The sequence below is a fragment of the Typopeltis vanoorti genome, chromosome 16 (genome assembly GCF_054136105.1).
Source record: "Typopeltis vanoorti isolate ZY-2024b chromosome 16, IOZ_Tvanoo_1.0, whole genome shotgun sequence".
Lineage (NCBI taxonomy): Eukaryota > Metazoa > Arthropoda > Arachnida > Uropygi > Thelyphonidae > Typopeltis > Typopeltis vanoorti.
Genome location: NC_143564.1, coordinates 113,411,620 through 113,428,849, shown reverse-complemented (window position 1 = coordinate 113,428,849; position 17,230 = coordinate 113,411,620). Strand labels below are relative to the sequence as shown.

The 17,230-nt window shown below is 36.3% G+C and overlaps 1 protein-coding gene across 1 annotated transcript in view; it reads left to right on the top strand.

The window, feature by feature from the left end:
• ATP8A (ATPase phospholipid transporting 8A1) overlaps positions 1–17,230 on the top strand; it is a 1,088,708-nt gene that overhangs the window by 373,277 nt on the left and 698,201 nt on the right. The window contains exon 14 of the mRNA XM_090406292.1: positions 12,596–12,762. Coding sequence (XP_090262418.1) covers positions 12,596–12,762 — 167 coding nt within the window. The remainder of the gene's footprint in view (positions 1–12,595; positions 12,763–17,230) is intronic.

Sequence of the window (17,230 nt, the reverse complement as noted above, 5' to 3'; positions counted from 1 at the left end):
CCCATTTCAAATGCCCACAATTCCAGCCTATTCAAATTATTATGCAAGTACCGCATATCAGCAGCATTCCTGATTACCCTACCTATCTTTGCATTATCAGCAAATAGCTGTATGTCGCTTGTCAAATCCTTCCCAATATTATTAATGTACAGATTGAATAGGTGGACCAAGCACTGATCCTTGTGGTACACCACTGATTATTTTTTATTATTTTTTAAAAATTAAACTTTACTGGTTATGGGCAGTACTACCCTTACATCACATCCAGACTTGATATAGGCCTAAGCCTTTACAAGTGTTTTACCCTATGCCTATTCTAGTTATCATTGTAGTCATTCTCGTGGCAATGCCATGCCCGCAGGGGCCCTCACGAAAAGAACTTTTATATCCTTCTGCGTAAGCCCAAGCTGTTTTAAGTCCTTATAGCTATCTGTGCTCCATACGGCATGTAAAAAGATGGTGGTGCTGGTAAACCTCGGAGTTGCCCCATGCTCCTCCCATATCTTACTAACTAGATCTTGGTTATTCTTATAATAGTTTACCTTATTATTACAGCTATAAGCTAGTGGGCGCCCTGTTCCCGCCACCTGGGCATGAATTATGCAAACATCACCATCTCTTATGATCAGTAAGTCTGGCTTACACAAACCCACAGAGGTCCTATAATTTAGTTCCACTGCAGTCTTCCAACTTTTGTTCTTAAAGCGGTTGTTCAGAATGGAGACCATGGCGTCATCCCTCCACACATGGACCCCATGGGTGCGGAAGCAACACTGGACTCGGGGTTCCATCTAGGTGATGGAACCCCGAGCCCGCCATCCTTCATCCTCACGTGGAAATATGCAGTAGGGGTGATAGTCGGAGTCATGATCTCATGGCTGAACAGATAGCTCTGTCCATTTTTGACAGTACCACGATATATGTCATACCAAGCACCAACTTGTGGTAAAAGCGAGGTTAGGAGATAGTGAGAAAGGAGAAACAGTCTTTGCTGGGGGCTTGAGAGGAGCGTTCCTCAAAGAAGCGATCCCAGCTTCTAGGATAAAAGGGACAGAAGACGTTCCCTTTGGTGTGAACATGGTACCGAGGTATCTCCACTCTTCCAGGATCGTCAAAGCATGCAACGGCCTCCATGCAAGGAAAACTCTATAGTCTCGACCTTAAGCTTCTTGTCACGAGCAGAGGGGACAAAGAGCTAAAGAGCAGGACTTTTCTACATTAATAGAAAGGCCTCGAATAGAGAAAACGTCAACTGCCTGGTCAAGGAGTTCCTGCAAGCCTACGAGAATAAGATTGTCCGCAAAGGCCATAGCTTTTAAAGGAAGAAGCATCTAGCTAGTAGCCTATATGGCTAGGAAGAGAGTGAAGAAACTCATCTATGATGCAGTTAAAGAAATGAGGAGATGAGGATAATCCTGGTGAACACCCTGGACTGCGGGTGTTCACCCATCACTGTATGAGAGTAGATCTCCTGTTGATCAGCATCCGTACTGGTGGTCGTTTAATAGATGGGTATCTTCAAGGTAGAATTAGTAGCTGAGAGTTGGTTTTGTCTATCACTTTGAATAGGACTGAAGCGAATGAGATAGTGCTGTAGTTAGATGACAGTGATTTGTCACCCTTTTTAGGAATGGGTTGAATATATGCCAGTTTCCAGGCTTTGGGATATACCAGTGGAGTAAGAGAGAGTATGAAATTGCGTTCTGGTGATGGGCAAATGCCATGGAGAAATTTGGCGAATCCCAAGTGGTTGCACCTGATATCTCTAAAGCCTTTGACTAGGTCTGGCACAAAGACCTATTAAGCAAACTCACATCATTTGAACTGTTTCAGGACTTTTGCAGATGGATTGCCAGCTTCCTGTCTGGATGTGCACTGTGTGTGATGGTAGAGTAGACGGCTCCCTATCCTCTCACCATCCAACTAATGCTGGGATCCCACAAGGTTCAGTTCTCTCACCGACCCTCTTCCTTCTGTATATCCCATCTATGTGGGGCACCTGTCCATTGTGGAGGGGACATCCCAGTGGTGATACTGGCCCTTTTCATTCTTCCTCTTTTTCTTTGCTTTTCTTCCCATATTCTTTGCTCTACTTCTCCTGAGTCTTTTTCACTGTCCTTTTTTCCAGATCATCCAGTGCCCTGCTGCCGTGTTTGCCATGTGGTGCAACTCGTGGAATCTGGAAAGGGGGGGGGGGATGCTGGTAGTCTTGCACTACTTTGGCCCCTGCTTTGGCAAGATGGTCCTGGATGGCCCAGCCAGGATTAATCTGCTAGTGGGCTTGACTGCAAGGTCAATGGTGTTGCAGTAAGTCTCTCACTCCATGGTCCGGGGTCAAGATCTCCCAGCATTAGGCTTGCTGTAGTGTTGGGATAGCTTCTGGTGTAGCCCTGGCGTTCTACTCCTGAGTGCAGTCATTTCTTGCCAGGCAGTGGGCATCCATGTGTGGCTCCATGGTGGGTGGGGAGCTCTGGCACCAAACCAAAAACTTCTTGAGCATGAATCCTTCATCCTCAAATGTTTCAGGGGCCCTAACAAAGTCCCAACCAAGTACTGATACCATAGATACAGCATATGGAAACAGAAGTAAGAAACAAAAGATATATGATGCTAACATAAATGTACCAACATTTTTAATCATTCATGCTACAGGTGAAAAACCAATAAGGAAAATGTCACCGTTTTTTATTCAAAAAGGTTTAGGACTGGAAGGACCTCCCAAAACTGTTAAGAAATTGCATTCTGGTGATGTCCTTGTGGAAACATTGTGTCGGCAACATTCCAAGAAACTAATGAGTGCGACAACAATGGGTGGAATAGAAATTACAGTAACACCTCATAAAACACCTAACTCCTGTAGAGGAGTGATATCAGAATGGGATCTCCTTGATGTTCCTGATGAGGAGATATGTTCAGGACTTATATTGTTTACAATTTTCTTTAACTTCTTATGTATAGTTGTAACCTTAGTATGGCACAGTATGACCTTTGTAGTTTTTGCGCCAAATAAACTATAAACGAAACCACACCTTCTGTATATCAATGACCTACTTCAGTTGACCTCCAACCCAATACACAGTTTTGCAGATGACAGCACATTGCACTCCTCCCTTTCATTTGACAAACTCTACTACTCTACACCAGGGCTTCCCAAACTTATGGATGCCAAGGCCCTCTTTGGAAAAATTAAAATATTTCACAGCCCCGATTGGAAAAAAAATCATAATATAGACATATAAGCCATCAAAGGCTTGAAATGTGGAAAGGCAGCAGGAGTAGATGATATTCGACCAGAAATGCTGAAGTATGGTGATATAAAAGTCTTACAGTGGCTGTGCACTGCATAGTTTAGAATGCCTGTACAGAGGGATGAATTCCTGATGATTGGAGTAGAGCTCTCATAGTACCCATATATAAAAAAGGGAAATAAAACTGAATGTGAGAATTACAGAGGTATTTCCCTACTGAGTGTTCCTGGTAAGATCTATGCAAGTATACTTGAGAAACGGTTGAGAAGAATTGTGGAAGAAAAGCTTGGTGAAGAACAAGCTGGATTCAGGCCAAATAGAGGCTGTCAGGATCAGATCTTCACTTTATGACAAATAGTCGAGAAAGCATGGGAATATAACAAAGATCTGTATTTAAGTTTTGTCGATTTGGAAAAGGCATATGACAAGGTGCCAGGAGATAAGCTATTCAATATGCTGCAGTTATATGGTGTAATGGGACATTATATCAAGCAATACTTAGTCTTTATTTGAGTTATAAGTCAGCAGTTAGAATTGAAGGAAGTACAGGAAGATGGTTTAATGTTAAGTCTGGTGTGAGACAAGAATGTACATTATCACCTCCGTTATTCATTATCTATATGGATCACATTATGAAGGAAAGTGGTAATAAACATGATATCAAAATTGGAGATGTTAATGTCAGTTCTTTGCTTTATGCTGACGATGTTAGACTTCTAAATAAATCCGCTAAAAGTTTACAAGATTCCCTGACTAAATTGAATAACTGTTGTAATAGATATGGTATGAAGGTCAGCATTAAAAAGACAAAGACAATGAAAATAGGCAGAATCATTGAAAATGTTAACTGTGTTGTGAATGGAGAACCTGTGGAACAAGTGAAACATTTCAGCTATTTAGGTACGATTTTTACTGAAGATGGTAAATTAAATATAGAAATAGACAACAGAATCAGCAAAGCTGGTATGGTAGGAAGTCAATTGAATAAATTCATATGGAATAAGAGAGAAATTAGTCAGAACACTAAATTAGCTGTATACAAGACGGTGTTCAAACCAGTTTTAACTTATGGATCTGAGAGCTGGGTCAGAAGTAAAACACTTGACCAAAGACTAGAGACCGCAGATATGAGAGTCCTGAGAAAGATTATAGGTGTGAACAGATGGCATCAATGGCAATATCATATTAAAAATGAGGATATTAGGAATGAACTTGACATTGTCAACATCCTGGAATGCATTAGCAGAGCTAATCTCAGGTGGTATGGTCACTTAAATAGAATGGGTGAGAAAAGATTAGCAAAACAAGTGTTCTCTGCCAGGTTGGCAGGAAAACGACCCAGAGGAAGACCAAGATATAGGTGGATTGATACGGTATAAAGTGCCATAGACGATAGAAATATTAGATCTGATAATGTTGGAGTCTTGACAAGTAACAGACTGATTTGGAGGAAAATTGTAGATAGCAAGTTAGTAATGATGTAATTTTTTCATGTAGTACTATCATATCCTGTACACCCCTTGAGGGTACATGGCAGGAATTTGATGATGATGATGACGATGATTATATTCAAGATTTTGCATTTGTAATCTTTTTTGTGTTTCTTATCAACACCTTTGAAATGAAATATATGAATAAGCATATATTTACTAATATTCATTAATCGCCAAAATATGCAAGAAGCAAAATTTGTGAACCAACACCAATGTGTGATTTTTTCCATTAAAAAATAAAAAAAAACAAAAAAGAAATAATAAAAATTAAACATGTTTCTTTTAAGATTAAAAAAAATCTACCTTGTCTTAAAACATTTAAAAATTGTTTTCATTATTTCACAGCCCCCTTCAACAAAACGTATGGCCTCCAGTTTGGGAAGCGCTGCTCTTCACAACTTGCTTCAGCCCAAAGAGCATCAACCACCACTTCCCTTAATTCTGATCACCAACCCATCCTCCAATGTGCTCAGATAACTTTGTCAAATTCAATGCTAATAAAACCCAGTTCTCTCTTATTTCTCACAAAAAAGAACCATTTTCTCCTAGCATTATTTTTGATAACACTGAAATTCCCAGACAAGATGAGATTTCTCTTCTCGGAATTACCCTGACATCAAGCTTCTCCTCCTGGCATAAATACATCATAACCATTGCATCGTTTTCGTTTTCACTCAAGACATTACTCCACCTCTAAACAGCTGTTAACCTTATCTATCTATCTCAATGGCTTTAACAGGCCTTTAAAGCCCCCACAACCTTCCAAGCATGCTTGGATTTCGTACCCAAAGTATGAGCATAGGATGGTCACCCCTATGCCAAGTATTCCTGGCTGTATCCCTGTGTGTTCATGGGGCCGGTTTGCTTGCTTGCAGGATGAAAAACTCCAGATAAACTGGCAGAAAAAACCCTGCTGTCCACGCCCAAGACCTGCTAACTTGGCTATGGCTGAGGAAGATCCTTTAGCTCCTCACTTCGATGACTATTATTTGGACTACTATTTCAAAACTTTGAACTAAATTTTTTTAAAATTATTTATTTATTTTTATTTATTTTAATCTAGATGGCGCTCTATTAGGACTTTAGTCTTGTGTTGCATGCTACAATTACTTATACTAGCCCCACCGTTACACCGGATTGTGGTTGTCTTGCATTTGTAACAAACTTTGTTCCTGGAATCAACAGAAGCCTTAAAACATATTCCAAACCTTAACAAGTATGGCTGTATAAAGCTACCAAAGATTTGGGAGACAGTCATCTTAAGACCAAATTAATATTTATTACTTTTATTTTATTTATTTATTTATTTTTTTTTACCTAGATGGCGCCCTATTAAAACTTTAAGTCTTTTGTTGCATGCTTCAATTACTTATACTAGCCCCACTGTTACACCGGATTGTAGTTGTCTTGCATTTGTAACAAACTTTGTGTTGTGTACTCTGAAGATGCTGGATATAATACCAGCAAAATATTAGCTTTTAAGTTAATAATTAAATATTTTCTTATCCATCTGTGCTCATATCAATACCGTTAAATCTATTACAACAAGTGTATATCAAGAATGTATGATGCTGTCCGAACTTCTTACTTCAGTAAGAATTTTAATTGATTTTATTTATAAATTTTTTGCAAATTAATTCAGCACAGGGACAATGTCAGTAGAATATAAAATCAGCAGCTAAAGGGTTAACAAGATTTCCTGTATTTACTAGTATCCTTAAAAAGCATTGAATCAGGAAAAATCCATCACTGTATCTAAAGAAGACTCTGAAAATTTAATCAAGGATTCAAAACATTATACTTTTCTTTAAGTTTGAAGGAGCTGTGCATCAGGAATTTTATTTATGCAGGCACAATCAACTAAATCAGTATTACTAGGAATTTAAGTAATATTTTTGTCAAAAATGAAGAGAAAAGTGAGACATGCAGCTGGCTGTTTCACTACAATAATATCTTGATGTGCACACACTTCATCACAAAAGATGATATGGAGTTTACGTAACTGAAAATTCCATAATGACATCTCTCTCCCTCCCTCCCTCCCTCCAAGGAGAAATTTTTGTTTAAATCACGAGAATTCCAGAGAACCTAAACAGATTGCAGGAGTTTTTGAAGGCAATCTCAAGAAAGGTTCCTAGCAGTGGAAAAGGTGCCTGGATTTGCTATAAATTTGTAATGGAATGGTTTGAAGGGAACTGCAAAGTTAAGCCTATATTTTATTTTTCAGCCAATTTTGAAATATTTTTGGGCAGTGCCTTTCACATGTATCTTATAATGTTTGAATTAACTATTTAACTGTTAAAATTGCTCTAGAGAAAATCGAGAAAAGTTTTTGTTGTCAGTAATGAATGCTTTCTTTATCCTTTCTTGGTGATCAGCTTTCATTTTAGAAATTATTATTATTATTATTATTCCTGATACCTCCAAGGAGTCCGAAGACTCATCGCGGGAGAACATCTTCAACTATCTCTACACCTTACCTCTACTACGAATCAACGCCATCTACCACCCACCTCCAACACCACCACAACTAGTAATTTTTGTTTGTAAATTGCGTGTGTTCTGAAGGGCCGATTTGTATGTATGCGGGATGAAAAACCCGAGTTTCCGGGAGAAAAAACCCTGCTATTATGGACTTTACAACCATGTTATAAATAACTAATTTAATTTCCCGATGTTTCGACCTTCATATTAAGGTCATCATCTGGAGTATGTACAAGGACAAGCTGAGTTACATTTCACAGAGTATGCTAAACAAACAATGATTTGATCAACGATTATTCTACTGGCATGACCTCTAGTGAAAATATATACAGGGTGGGCCAAAAGTCAGAGTACGATTTGACATGTAAATAACTTTTTTGTTAATAGTTCAATTTCTTTTCTTTTTTATTTCACGTTCTAGGGAATTAGGGTTGTCCCGAACATCCTTAAGGCAAATTTTAAGAAACGATTTAAAGGTGTTTCCATGAGGAATTTCACGAAGGAACAACGCTTAAAAGCAGTGGAATTTTATTTTCAAAATAACATGTCCATTATTTTGACGCAAAGAGCTTACCGCCACCATTTCCAAGTCAGAAATAGACCCTCAGGGACAATGATTCGGAAACTAATGCAATGCTTAGAGGAAAAGAGTTCTGCGATGAACCTTCCACCTACTGGCAGACCATGTTTGGCTCGCAATGAAGAAAACATTGAATGAGTTAGAGACAGTATTGAAGCAGAACCACAAACATCAACGAGAAGACGTTCTGGGGAATTAGGGTTGTCCTGAACATCCTTAAGGCAAATTTTAAGAAACGATTTAAAGATGTTTCCATATAAAATACAGTTGCAGCAGGAACTGAAACCCGTGGACCACCATCAGCGCTGAAATTATGCGATCCGCATCCAAGAATTAGCCAGAGAAAACCATGAATTTATTCAGCAACTTATCATGTCTGACGAAGCCCATTTTCATTTGAATGACTTCGTCAATAAGTATAACTGTCATTTCTGGGGTACAGCAAATCCAAGAATAATTCATCAGTGCCAATGGCACGCTACCAAATTCACCGTCTGGTGTGGGGTGACCTCGCAGGAAGTTATCGGGCCCTACTTCTTTGAAACTGAAGAGAGTGGCACTTTGACAATTACTGATGAGAGATATCGGGATATGATTGACAATTTTTTACATCCTGCAGTGGAAAATCGTCCTGAAATGTGGTTTCAACAGGATGGGGCAACTCCCATTACAGCCAGGGTCACATTGAACCTCCTGAGGCAACTGTTCAGTGAGCAGATAATTTCAAGAAATTCCCAGATTAATTGGCCGCCATCTTCGCAAATTGGAGCAGATGGGAATGGATATTAAATTGGTGATATGGATAGGAGAATGGCTCAGGGAGAGATACCATAAGGTGGTGTATGGAGGAGCCGAGTCCAGAATGAGGCAGGTGACCAGTGGTGTGCCTCAGGGCTCTGTGCTTGGGCCAATGTTGTTTAATTTTATATAAATGATATAGGAAACGGCTTAAAGGGAGATATTCAGTTGTTTGCTGATGATGCAAAGTTGTGTAGTGCAATAAAAAATCAAGCTGATGTTGAAAGTTTGCAGGAGGATTTAAATAAGCTGGTAAAATGGGCAAAAGAAAATGGATGTCAGTTCAATGTGGAAAAGTGTAAAGTCATGCATTTTGGGATTAAAAGATTACCAGCTGTGTACTACATCGATGGAAAGGTACTCCAAGAGATTGATGAGGCTAGGGACTTAGGGGTATTGGTAGATAGGGAGATGAAGTTCAGAGGACACATTGCTAAGGTGTCCAAGATTGCACATAGGATTACTTGGTTGTTGAGGAACACACTGACATCCAGAGATAAAGAGGTTATTATTCCCCTTTATAAAGCGTTGATACTTCCACATTTGGATTACTGTGCTCAGGTCTGGTCACCTGGATTCCTTGGAGATGAGGAGGCTGTGGAGAGGGTTCAGAGAAGAGTGACCAAGTTGGTGAGTGATATAAAAAATGCTCCCTACATTGATAGATTGAGAGCTTGTGGATTGCAGAGATTGGTTGATAGACGAAGAAGAGGGGATATGATAGAAACATTCAAATTACTAAAAGGTTTTCATAGGATTGATGCAGGGGAAATGTTTCAGCTGTGTGATAGTGATGGAAGAACAAGAGGTCATCTCTGGAAATTAAAGAAGAGTGTGGTTAACAAAGGTGTCAGAACAAGGTTTTTTGCCTGGAGGGTGGTGAATGAGTGGAATTCATTGCCTGACTTAGTTGTGAGCTCTTCGTCTGTAAATGAATTCAAGAAGAGATATGACAGATATTGTTTTGCTAGTTTGGGTCTCCCGCGATGAGTCTACTGACTCCATGGAGATACCCGTAATAATAATAATAAAATAATCAGACTTGTTTAAGATGACAGTTGCATTCCCTTTGTCTGCGGGAATGATAACTATGTTACTATTATCTTTTAAGGACTTGATAGCTTGGTATCAAGTCCTTAAAATATTGTCTTATATTCTCAAGAAATTTAACTTCAAAACGTGCTACACTACGCTTCCAAAACTTCGTTCATTACTTTGTAAACATAAACAGAAACATCTTCCTACTCAGTTTCCAGGAGTCTACAAGATTTTGTGTGATTGCGGAAAGCCTTATTATGGACAGACTGCTAAATCCATCCTTCTACGTTTGGATGAACACCGTAGAGATATCTCCTATAACAGGACTAGAGCTAGCGCTCTCTCTAGCCACGTTCTCTTTTCTGCTAACTCAGACGAAGGCCGCCAGCACATTGTAAACTGGACTCAAACTGCTAATATCCATGTGTGCTACGATGAACTCGAAAGAAAGATTGTTGAATCAAGAGAAATTTCTCTAGATCCTCTCATATCAACAACAGCCTGAGTTACAATCTCTCGGACGCACACGTTGCTTCTGTTCAGTACTGGCGCACTCGCGACAGCGCGTAGTATTCGTTTGTATGGAACTCATACTTGCATTTTTTCAAACATGCTACTGTTTTTCACTTGTTCTGTTAATACAATTTTAAGTCTCTGTAATTTTTTATATACTTCTTTGAGTATGATACCTGATGATGTTCTTGTAACGAAACTAGTAAACTAGTAGTATCTTGTTAAATATATCTTGCCATCTTTTCTCTCGGTAATAGTCATTAAACTTATTTTTTATATATATATATATATATATATATATATATATATATAAAATACAGATTAAATTAAAAATTAATTATTTGGAAACTACATCAAACCTAAATTCTATTTAAGATAACATGAGAGAAACATTCTTTCATATAGATAGTTTCCTTACAGTAACAATAATGTCCTATTTTTAACATGTCAATTGTTAAATTATATTTAAGATTCTGGATTATCTACAGTCCTGTTTATAGTTAACTCTTAGGGAGAAAGATTCCATGGGTAGAATATGTGCCATCCATATGCTTGGGATTTTTAGACCATCATTATTATTCAGATTGGGGTGGTTGATAAGAATCTCACAGACTTCCTTAGATTTACGTTCATACCATGTTTTGGTGTGATGTAAACAACTGGTGTTTTTCCTGTCAATTCTAAGTAAATTGTTCAGATCTTCACTATAATTATTATATTTAATGTGTCTTTTATGTTCATTTTGTCTGATAGGAATTGTGCATCCTGTTTCCCCTATATATGGTAGATTACAGGTGCAATAAATACGGTATACTCAAGGGTTGGCCAACGGAGGGAGTGGTTTTTTGGATGAGTTGAGTAAGCTTTTTAATTTTGCAAGAGGTTTAAAGGTGGCTTTGAGGTTATATTTCTGTAGTGTTCTTTTTATTTTATCTGATGTCCCTTTAATATAAGGAATGTTTATAGTTTTATTGTAGTCTATTTATCTTTGTTTTTTATTGAGGCCTTGTAGAGAATTTTGTTAATAGTGTTTTAACTGTAACCATTTTTTAGAAAAGTATTGCTGATAACTATTTTTAAGTATTTGCTCCAATGAACAAGTGCTGAAAGATGAATTTAAAGTTATCAGCAATACTTTTCTAAAAAATGGTTACAGCCAAAACTCTATTAACAAAATTCTCTGTCATTAACAAAATATTAACATAAGAGAGATACCCCAGATACTGTAAGGAAACTATCTATATGAAATAATGTTTCTCTTATGTTGTCTTAAATAGAATTTAGCTTTGATGTAGTTTCTAAATAATTAAATTTTAATTTTATCTGTATTTTTTTTTTTTTTTTCACTAGAGGTCATGCCAGTAGAATAACCATTGATCAAATCATTGTTTCTTTAACATACTGTGTGAAATGTAACTCAGCTTGTCCTTGTATATTTGTATGTACTCCAGATGATGACCATAATATGATGGTCGAAATGTCAGGAAATTAAAATAGTTATTTATAACACATTAATGTGTCTTTTATGTTCCTTCTGTCTGATAGGAATTGTGTGTCTTGTTTCCCCTATATATGGTAGGTTACAGGTGCAATAAATACGGTATACTCAAGGGTGGGCCAACGGAGGTAGTGGTTCTTTGGATGAATTGAGTTTTTTGAGAATTTTCACATGGTTAGAAGTTAAATTATACTTCACAAAAATTATATTCTCATTTTTATCCTTTATCCAAGCATGAGAAAAAAAAATGCAAATGAATGACTAGACTGCTTGTGTATGAAGGTAAATTATTAATCAGATGGAATTTTCCTAGTATCAAGGGTGGCACGCACACAAGGCACGCACATCAAATTTAAATGAAGAACTTGGCCAAGTAAAATATATTTTTTCTGATAAAACAGGAACCTTAACTCAGAATGTTATGGTATTTAAGCAATGCTCAATTGCTGGAATTATGTATGGGTATGCTAATTTTTAGAAAATTTTATATATATATATATATATATATATTTAAATAATGTATTTGGATATATTATTATAACATGAAAGTCATAATGCAAAGTCCAGTTCCATTTGTAGATTTACCATGCATTAAGGAATCACTATTTATAACACGGTTGTAAAATCCATAATTTCTAAAATGAATGTTTTCTTTAGCACTGTTTCTTGTTCTTCCACCCTCATACACATACAAGTTTATGAAATGATTATGAAGAGGATGCAGGTTTAACTAAGTTGCTGATAATTTAATGTTAAAGTAAATTGTTGCAGTTGAATACATTTTGATATCCCTGTCTGCAGGTGCTCTGAAAAATCATATTTGTGTGTGTGTGTGTGTGTGTGTGTGTGTGTGTGTGTGTGTGTAATAATAAACTAGAATAAAGTTTTCTGAAGTAATAGGAAGTGTTAAAACTTTTTGATGTTCTTCTATTTTTTGCTATAGGATATCAACATGTACCATGAAGAGACAGATACCCCAGCAATGGCACGCACATCAAATTTAAATGAAGAACTTGGCCAAGTAAAATATATTTTTTCTGATAAAACAGGAACCTTAACTCAGAATGTTATGGTATTTAAGCAATGCTCAATTGCTGGAATTATGTATGGGTATGCTAATTTTTAGAAAATTTTATATATATATATATATATATTTAAATAATGTATTTGGATATATTATTATAACATGAAAGTCTAATTATGATGCCATCTTTCTGTTCAGTAACTAAATCAGAACAAATGTAGCAAGAATTTTCACATGGTTAGAAGTTAAATTATACTTGACAAAAATTATATTCTCATTTTTATCCTTTATTCAAGCATGAGAAAAAAAGGTGCAAATGAATGACTAGACCGCTTGTGTATGAAGGTAAATTATTAATCAGATGGAATTTTCCTAGTATCTCATAATGCAAAGTCCAGTTCCATTTATAGATTTACCATGCATTAAGGAATCACTATCCAGACCAGTTTGACTGTGATTATGATCCCATCATTTAGAGTGAGTACTGTGCATTATGGGCAAGGCTTGAAAAATTTTGTTCTTACTCACCATTAGAAAATATCTCATTGCTTTGTTGTTAGCTTAGGTGAAATACCATGGTTGCAGTTGCATAACATATATTGCTGCACATTCATTCTCAAATGTTGCCAGTTTATAAGCTTTTGTGTATGCCATCATGACTCATCAATTACCCTGTGTACTATCCATGTTTGACCAAATAAGTTAACTTTTAGGTTGCAAGGGAACTTCATCACCTGGTATGAGACCACCTCCCTTATTGGTGTCCTGAAGAAGTTCCCTGTTTTTCTGGAGAGAGTTTCTGAATTATGCAAAAAAATTTTTAAATAGTTTAAAAAATGTAAAAACTGTAGTTCACCTATGGTGTCAATGTACTATAGGCATAACATTAAAACAAAATGCTTATATATTAGTGTATTTATTTATTGAGAAATGAAGGGTTAAAAACTCACATTTTATCAGTAATACATGATAATTTTTCATTTATTAATAATCATGGTCATTTTGACATGCTTTCAGTTTTAGCACTTTTAGAGTATGTATTGAATCACTCACAAAACGATGCAGAGAATTTCTTCTGTGCCATTATAAACAAATATTGAGGATAAAACATTCAAAAGTCACAATAAAGTTTCTTATTAAAGTAAAACCATTAGGTCTACAAAGACATTTATTTCATTACTACTTTTTCTGAATTCAGATTGGTGCTAAAGCATTGTCAGACAAACATGAGCAGTGATGTCTTTTGGCTTGGCAGCAGGGAGAAAACAATCAAAAACATTCAGGTTATGTTTTTGGAATCAGCATGAATAAGTTAAACATTTTAAGGAAAATAAAATAAAAACAGTAGTAATTCTTTCTCAACTTTCCTGCTTTCTATATCATTGCATATGAAATAAACTAATTGCATCTGTTTGCTGAGCATTTATTTTAGGTTATTAACCTGCTGCAGTTAGTTTGCTACTTTGCAGTATGCTTGAGTATATTCCATTATTACGGAATAAGAGATGCACCACAGAATTAGCATTACAGAAATAAAACTGACAATTAAACTGGAACACCTCTACACTGGAATCATCTCCCAAAAGTAATTCTTGCTTGTCGTGCATGAGAGATGACTGCGTTTTTAAGTCCTGATTGTGGGATACTTGGGCAATTATTTGATGTGAAAAATTTTAACCCAGACTATTTTAATGTGATGCGCTATTTTCAATTTTATATATGGAAAGTGCCTTGGACCATTAAATTAGCTCTCAGTATTTCCACAACACTAGTTGCAACTAAGTCTTTAGAAAAAGGTTCAGATCTGTCTTGGAAGTGAAACTTCCCATAATATGCAAATTTGGTTCCTAACACTCGGGCACAAAGTAAAAACAAGAAAAGAATTTCATATCCAGTATAATATCTAACATATAATATCTAATGTCCAAATTAGATCTCCTTTGTAAAGGAGATCTAATTTTTAGTAAAATTTGTGATATCATGTAATTTCCTTTTTTTGCTTTTGAAAGGATCTAGTTTTATGTGTACTCTGAATATTAGTCATCTGAATATCATTTTACTCTTTATACTACTACTGCTAAATAATTGACCATGTTATTAAAATTTTGAACATTGCATTTTGTTTGTGACATTTTCTTTATCAAGTTATCACTCAGATCATTCATTAGAAGTTTAATTAAACTTTGGTTCATTTATGCTTCTTGTTATAAAATCAAGGGTTTGTCCGCAGTTAGCCTAGTGGCTTTGCACTTCACAACCATATGACTGGGGAAGGAGTGTCCCAGGTTTGATTCCCGTCGAAGACGTGAGGAATTTGAGGATCTTCCTCGGCCATAGCCAGGTTAGTCGGGCATGGGCAGGAGGGTTTTTTCGCCAGTTTATCTGGCATTTTTCATCCCACAAGCAGGCAAACTGGTCCCGTGAACATAAGCTGCTACAGTCAAAAATACCCCCCCCCCCCCCAGCAGGCGACAGGTCGGTTGGGAGTGGTACTAACAAGAAGTCACATCTAAGTAACACGCTGACTCTGCATAGAAAGCGGGAATAATGCGTGGTGAAAGATGAAGTTATAAAATCAAGGGTTTGCTTAAGGCTCAAAACCAAATAACTGGGAGGGGACCTCTACATCACTTTTAAGGGATGCGAAGAACTAATTAGAGCTTTTGACCTAATGTTCATTCGTCACTAATACATAATATCTAATTTGGACACCACCATTTTTAGTAAAATGTTTTTTCTTCCATGGTGTGCCCCATTAGTAAATAACCACTGGGTACTGAAGGAACGAGGATGGGCTGGCAAGTTGGGACTTAGCCAACCAAATTGTACTCTCTATTGACTTAAACCACAAAAAATGTCTAATAGTGCAACATGAGATTTCATGCAAGCTAGGAAGTTGCCTGGTTAAACAAGGTCCTTGCTGTTTTTGTCAGGGAACCAGGGAAAGCAGTGAAAAGTTAGCTACTGGAACAGACTCGAGCTCGACATTGAAACAAAGAAGAACAAATCCAACATAAAAAGAAATGATGATAGCAACCATCAGTATAAGAAGTATCAATGGAAAGAAAATCATGCTTGCTGAAGAACCGGAAAAGTAACACAAATGACATATTTGACATCACTGAAAGAATTCAAAAACTGGTGTGTTACTACTAAATAATAACTGTAGGTTGTTATATTCGTGCAATAATGATCAAGGAAAGTAAGGGGTAGCGATAGCATTCAACACCAAACATAAGATAAATTTCTTGATTGGAAGACAGTTTCAAGTAGAGTTAAGTGGGCAGACTTGAAAATTGGGAAATGGATAATGAAACATATTTGTGAAGGAACGAGGATGAAACTTATTTGTTTCATCCTATAGAAGATTCTCCTGAAGTGGAAGAATTTTATGAGTCACTAGAGAGTGTAGCTGACATAAAGAAAATGGGATAATAAAAAAGTGGTTCTTTTTGATGTTGACAGCAGAGTAGGAAGTAAATCCCACCAAGCTTAAAGAAATGTTTTAGGAAAATTTGGAGAAATGGGCAAGACTAATAATAATGGTAAATATCTGCAGGATTTCTGCTCAAGATACAGACTAGTCATTATTGACACCCACAGTGTCAATATTGACTAGTCTGTATCTAGTCATTCATGTCATTAATTCACAGTGTCAATGATGACTAGTCTCTAGGAGTTCTGCCGCCCTGATGCAGTTTTAAGTTTAGCGCTCCTTACTTTTTTTTTTTTTTTTTTTTTTTTTTTAATTTACTTAAAATTTAAAGGTTATAAAATCAAAACATGTATTTTTTACGAAAAAGTCTGTACTTATATTAACTGCCCAGGACATCTATATATATATATATATATATATATATATATATATATATATATCCAGAAAAATCTGGGTACAATGCATGCTCTCTGTTGAAAGAACGTGGATAAGAATTGCAATTTGGTCATCATGTCCATTTGAATGTGTGATAATCCTTCACTCTGAAGAGAACATTGTGATCTTGCGATCATAGCTGCATCTCAGTTGCCTATAGCAAGAAATGCAATTCCTTGTTCCATGCTGGGTAACCTTAGTTTATCCACTGAAAATATAGAAATTATTTTTATTTTTGTTTTCTCCTTTTATTGTACAAGTTTTAATGCCAGGACAAAATAAGAGATCCTTGCATACTAATTCACTTGAAAATTGCATTACCTTGGAAGACCAATGTAATTTTTAATCTTTTTGTGCTAATTTTATCTAGTCGACAGTACATTTTATTTGTTCTCGAAGAACATAATTCAAGATAAATATAAAAAAAAAAAAAAAGAGCTGTTGATGTTCTAGATTATGTTATTTTTATTTTTGTTCAAAATCAAATTTTGTATAATACTTCATAGATCGCCTGAAGGACATGAAAGACGTGCTTTGACGACTTTGCTATATAGATAATAATGTGAAAATCTTTGATCATATCAAATGTGAAGTGTACATACTGTGAAAGTATGAAATACAAAATCAGAAGAAAATAATTATTTATAATTAAGTTACTATGAGCGGTCGTAGCAGCAGGAGGG